General features: G+C 37.7%; 1 protein-coding gene and 1 non-coding gene across 2 annotated transcripts; both read right to left on the bottom strand.

Moving 5' to 3' along the window:
- Positions 1–2,994: 2,994 nt before the first annotated feature.
- On the bottom strand, positions 2,995–3,501 carry LOC141685401 (uncharacterized). The gene has a single exon (XM_074490503.1). It carries the CDS (start codon positions 3,499–3,501, stop codon positions 2,995–2,997), a length of 507 nt encoding a protein of 168 aa, XP_074346604.1.
- A 2,222-nt stretch (positions 3,502–5,723) lies between these two features.
- LOC141687915 (small nucleolar RNA R71) lies at positions 5,724–5,830 on the bottom strand. Its single transcript, XR_012561393.1, has one exon. It is a non-coding gene; the product is annotated as a small nucleolar RNA R71 (small nucleolar RNA).
- Positions 5,831–6,199: the final 369 nt, after the last annotated feature.

The following is a 6,199-nucleotide window of genomic DNA, read 5'->3' as shown; positions in this document are numbered from 1 at the left end:
TACCATAAATTTCATCAAGAGTAGTTTCAGTAAGGTCATAGTTGTCTCTTATGGTAAGAGACTTCAAATCCCAATTTTCCGGAAGAGCTAAAAGGAATTTTAGATTTGAATCTTGAAGATCATATTCCTTGTCCACCAGTGACAGATCATTCAAGAGTTTGACAAACATGTCATATAAGTCAGTTAAAGACTCATCAGCTTTTGAGTCAAAGTGCTCATACTCTTGAGTGAGTATAGTCCTCATGTTCTTCTTGATTGCATCAGTTCCCTGACATCTTGTCTCCAAAGCATCCCATATCTCCTTTGCAGTTTTGTAATTAATTACCCTGTTTGACATGACATTATCAATGGCACTATGCAGCAAATGTCTTACCCTTGCATCCTTGGCAATAGATGAGATGTCTTCAGCTGTGTACTCACCTTTCTCCTTTGGTATGGTCATTGCTGGTTGATCAGCAACTACAACAGAGAGCTTGGTAGGCTTATGTGGTCCTTCATTAATTCTGTCAAGGTATTCTGGATCTGTAGCTTCCAGAAACATAGCCATCTTCACTTTCCATATGGGATACCCAGAAGGTCTCAGTATGGGAACCCTAATAGTCTCATATCGACTGTGGGTTTGAGTCTTTTGAATTTCTTCAATTTTGGTGGGCTTGGTTGGAGTTTGTGCTTCTTCAGACATAATTGTTTGGATCTTTACTGTATGTGTGTTAACAGATAAGCTCTGATACCACTTGTTAGGTCACACAAGACTGTAGAAGGGGGTTGAATACAATGTTGTTACAATCAAATCGATCTTAAACACAAGTAACAATAAACAGATATATTCAATATAATAAACTCTATTACAGTGGAACTGTTCTCTCTCAGTGATGAACAAATATCACTAAGAGCTGCTAGGTTACAATGTATAATCTTCTCAAAAATGATAACACATATAGTGTAAACCCGAAGTCCGTGTTTATATAGTACACAGTTATAAGATAACTTCTAATTGATATGGAATATAATTCTGTCTCCCAAAATATATCAATCAGATATCTTCTACAAGTCTTCCAGTCTTCTAACTCTTTCCATGCATATCTTCTTTTATTTAATCTCGATCTTTTATTGTAAATCAGCTTCCTTCCTTAACTATAAGTCCTCCCGCACTTAAGTTCTGATATGACCTTAAGTTCTGATATGAAGTTCTGACTTCCAGTAAGTCCTGATTCCAGTAAGTCCTAATTTGTCATGTTGTTAAGTTCTGAAAATTAAACACAAATCATATTAGACATGACATCTCATATATATCTAACATCCTAATTTACTGGATATTTGTCATATTTTAATATCTTTGAATCGTACTTACTCCTGTCTTTTTATTTCGATCACGTTGCTTGATGTTAATCGTAGTTGTTATTGACGTCATACATATATACTTGTTAATGCCTCAGAGGTACTTGTGCATGTGATTGTTAATTTGTTAGATCTGCTTAGACAATTCCTCAGAACGAATAATTGCTCTAAACTGTCATCAAGTAAGATTTTTTTACTCATTGTTATGTGTAGAATTTTAACTCAGGTGCAATTGTGTTCGTTAGCATATGTTGTCATTTTCTATTGTAAAAATGTGTAATTTTGTTATTAAAATTTGTCAATTTGTCATCAAGACACATTATTCAATCAACATACGTTGGTGCATACACTCGTAGGGTGGTTAAAAGGCCTTATTCCCTCTTAAAACACACCAAGTCATTTTACACAAATTTGTAGAATGTCATATAGGTACATAATATTGTAGTTTTCGTAATGGACATCATAGCGCTTTTATTGTCAACTGAATTCGTCAAGTGCATACGACACTTGCAAATTAGCAAAAATTGTAACTGGGTGATCAGCCCTTCGAGAATTTTTATTTTACACAATTTTAGAGTGATGTTGTAAAATTTTATAGAATTAAAGTGCAAATACAAATAGGATCCACAAGCATAATCTTATATGTTATACCCAAGTAATTTGCAACTTGAAAGCATAATCACACTGCATAGTAAAGTAGCTCATAGCAAGTTGAATCATAAAATTTATTTTTCATAGATGATTTACCAAAAGCAAACGATAACAAGTAGCACATAATATCATGCCTAACACAAATGACTACCAAAAACTAACTATGTCCTAATCGACTTATTGATCATCGACTTCTAAGAACAGAAATTTGAAAAGATGAGATAGAAAACTTTACACGTGATAAAGTTTTAGGTGCAAAGCGTTACAGGCTCTTGGTATTTGTGTCCCATCCATACTGGACAGTCGGTAAGATCCACATCCTACGATAGCATCAATGAAGTAAGGGTCTTCCCAAGTGTCAGCAAACTTCCCTGCCGTCATGTCCATCGTGTTCTGGAATGTTTTCCTCAATACCATGTCACCAACATGGAAAATCCTTATGTGAACATGCTTATAATAGACACTGGCCACACTTTGTTGATAAAAAGCTACCTTAATTTTTGCCATTTCCCTTAGCTCATCCACTGTGTCTTTGTTGTGTGATAACTCTGCGTTATTCATATCACTTGTCAGGAGTCCATATCTTGTTGTCGGTATCATGACTTCCGTTGGTAACACAACTTCGGTGCCATAGACTAGACTGTATGGTGTCTGCCCTGTAGATTTTTTAGAGTTGTTCTGTCTGACCACAACACCCTAGGCAATTCTTCAGCCCACTTTCCTTTGCATGTCGTCAACCATCTCTTTAAATTGTTGATTATGATCTTGTTGCTTGACTCGGCTTGTCCATTGGCTTGAGGGTATCTTGGTGTTAATTTAACCAAGTTGATGTTCCAAAATTTGCAAAACGCTTCAGTTTTATCGCTTATGAACTGTGATCCATTGTCACAAACAATTTCGGATGGTACACTAAACTTGCAAAGAATGTTTCTTTTAATAAATGAAATTACTTCCTTTGATGGCACTTGCTTGAACGCCTCCGCCTCAATCCATTTTAAGAAATAATCATTCATGGCCAACATGAACACCTACTATCCTGGTGTTGATGGCATTTTTTCCATAATGTCCATTCCCCATCATGAAAGGCCAAGATGGAATGGACATATGAAGATGCTCAAATGGTTGATGTATGACAGGTGCATGTCGTTGACAGGCGTCACATTTTTTTGCATAGTCTAGGGCATCTTGTCTTAATGTTGTCCAATAGTATCCCAAGCATAGAATTTTTAAAGACAGATTTCTTCCATTAGTATGATTCTCGCATTCACCTTCATGTGCATCCCTTAGCACCATGCCTGCTTCATGCCTTTTCAAACATCTCTGTAGCAGCCCCGTGGAAGATTTTTTGAATAATTCCCCATCTATGATCGTGAACCTTGATGCCTTCATCCTGAGAACCCTTGCTTCATTATTGTTGGCTGGAATTATTCTAAATTGTAAGTAATCCTTGTATATTTTTATCCAGTTGTCTACATCTTCACTGGTGTCGTCATCATGTTGATCAAGGGTCATTATTTTTTCTCCCAATAACTAGTCTTCCCATAGCAGGCTTCATGATATGGACTACTGGGATGTTGTTTAGGTCTAAGTTTTTGAACACAACTCCCAATCCAGTGATAAGTGGCATTTTATACCACTTAGAACGTCTTAAAATGGCTTAAATTGGTGTCTTGAAATCAAGTATTTTGTGTATTTGATGCGTTTTTCTAGTGTTTATGCATTTCAGGGTAATAGTTGCATTTCGGGGGAGGAATCATCAAGAATAAGCCTTGGCATGTGTTCACCATTGCGAGAGGAAAGAAACGGGCAGATTACGGCGAAGAAACGGAGCAAAATCAGATTTTTTCCAGTAGAGGTCTGAGCGGCCGCTCAGCATTGTTGAGCGGCCGCGCAGGAAGCTGAGCGCCCGCTCAGCTATGCTGAGCGGCCGCGCAGGGTCGGGGAAAAAATATATTATTTCAGGACTTCTACTTCTGTTTGGTTTCCACTTCTATGTAATCTGAGTTTTATGGGACTATTATATAAGTAGATTTGAGACGTTTTCATAAGTGTGGATTGAAGAAGATTGTGTTTTTACGCAAGGAGCAAAGGAGATAAGGAAGAAGACCGATTTAGCACACCGCAACGAAGAGGAAGCATATTTTCTTGTGATTCTTGTTTCGTTGTAACGTTGGATGCTAGTTTTCTTACTTTGAACTTATTTACTCTTGTGACGTACTCTGTTTTAATATAATTAGTTTAGTTATTATTTTCTTGTGTTTGTTTATCATGATTTCATATGAACCCATGATGACGACAAGTGCTATTATGGGCTAATCGTGATCATGGGGTTGCAACGGATTTATTATGGAATTCTTTAGTTAATTGTTTAATACCTTAGTGTGTGATGATTGTATGATATCTAGTATTGGTTGTGCATATTCTTCTTATGTGCGTCACGAACATATAAGATAGGGTGTTAATCTCTTGTGAAGCGACGGTGGATCTTGAGATTTAGAACTTGTCATGCTAGCATAGGTTCATGTACGTTGTGCATGATTAGTGGGTAACTCTAACAGTTTTATTTGCCCTATATAATCAAAAGGAATAACTTGCGCTTAAATCGTTGTGTTGTCAATTTCTGTAGACATATAGGAACTCAACATAATTGATGACTATTCAACTTCTATCTTGATTGTGGATGTTTGGTAGAATGGTATTAGTACAATGAAAGTTGGCTTTTATCAGTTTTGTGTTATTCGATTAATATCATCACTGTCACATGCTAAAGGTAATAACAATGGCTATTGAAGGAAGTAATAATGAAGTTGTGATCTCATGAGTGTTTTATTATTGATAATTTGAAGTGTTAGTTAAGAGATTAATTAAGTAGTTAATTGTAGTTAATATTTAATCAACAATCTTAAGTGTTAGTGTCTTAACATTGAGAAGTAATCATACATTGGTGAGTGAGTTTAATTAGACAATAATTTAGTCTGAGTCTCTGTGGGAATGAACTAGAAAGTATTCTATATTACTTGCGAACGCGTATACTTGCATGAATATTAGTGCGTGATTTCGCCCTAACAAGTTTTTGGTGCCGCTGCCGGGGACTCGGCGTATTTGTTTAATTTATGTACTTACCATCATTGGTCATTAAGACTCAGTAATTAGGACGTAGTAGTTAATTATTGTTTCCGGTTGTGTTTTAGGTACTTTAACAAGCGTTTATGCAAACTCGTTCTCGTGCTCGCAAGAGGACTTTAGATACAGCTGAGGAGACAGACGAAGTTCTTGATATTCAGGAGAAGTTAGATTTTGAGGATTCGGATTCAGGAACTGAGCGGAAAGAACCAGAAAACATGGGAGATCGTATTGTTCAAGCTGATCCAGCTCTTATGGATTTTTCTCGGCCTAAAATTGATGACATTCAGTCAAGCATCCTTCATCCGGCTATTCAAGCTAACACCTTTGAAATCAAGCCGGGCACTATTCAGATGGTGCAGAATTCTGTTTCTTTTGGAGGAGCGGCAACTGAAGACCCCAACATGCACATAAGGAATTTTGTCGAGATCTGCAGCACTTTTAAGTATAATGGCGTGACTGATGAGGCTATCAAGTTGAGGCTTTTCCCATTCTCACTGAGGGACAAGGCTAAAGACTGGTTACATTCTGAACCAGCTGGGTCCATCACTACGTGGCAAGATCTTGCGCAAAAGTTTCTGGTGAAGTTTTATCCGATGGCAAAGACTGCTGCTATGAGGAGTGCTCTTACTCAGTTTGCGCAACAACCTACAGAATCTATGTGCGAGGCTTGGGAACGCTACAAGGAAATGTTGAGAAAATGCCCACATCATGGAATGCCGGATTGGATGGTGATCACTGGTTTCTATAATGGTTTGGGGGCCCAATCTCGGCCCATGCTCGATGCAGCAGCTGGAGGCGCCTTATGGGCTAAAAGCTATACTGAGGCGTATAATCTTATAGAGACGATGGCTACAAATGAGCATCAAAACCCAACTCAGAGGATGACATCAGGCAAGGTAGCAGGTATTCTGGAAGTTGATGCAGCGACCGCTATTGCAGCCCAGCTCCAAGCGCTATCAATGAAGGTTGATTCTTTGGCTACATATGGAGTTAATCAAATAGCTATGGTTTGTGAGCTTTGTGCAGGTTCTCATGCTACGGATCAGTGTTCTCTTGTCAACGAATCTGTTCAGTATGTGAATAA

The sequence above is a fragment of the Apium graveolens genome, chromosome 9, assembly GCF_009905375.1.
Source record: "Apium graveolens cultivar Ventura chromosome 9, ASM990537v1, whole genome shotgun sequence".
Taxonomy (NCBI): Eukaryota; Viridiplantae; Streptophyta; class Magnoliopsida; order Apiales; family Apiaceae; genus Apium; species Apium graveolens.
This window is presented reverse-complemented; position numbering and strand designations above follow the sequence as displayed.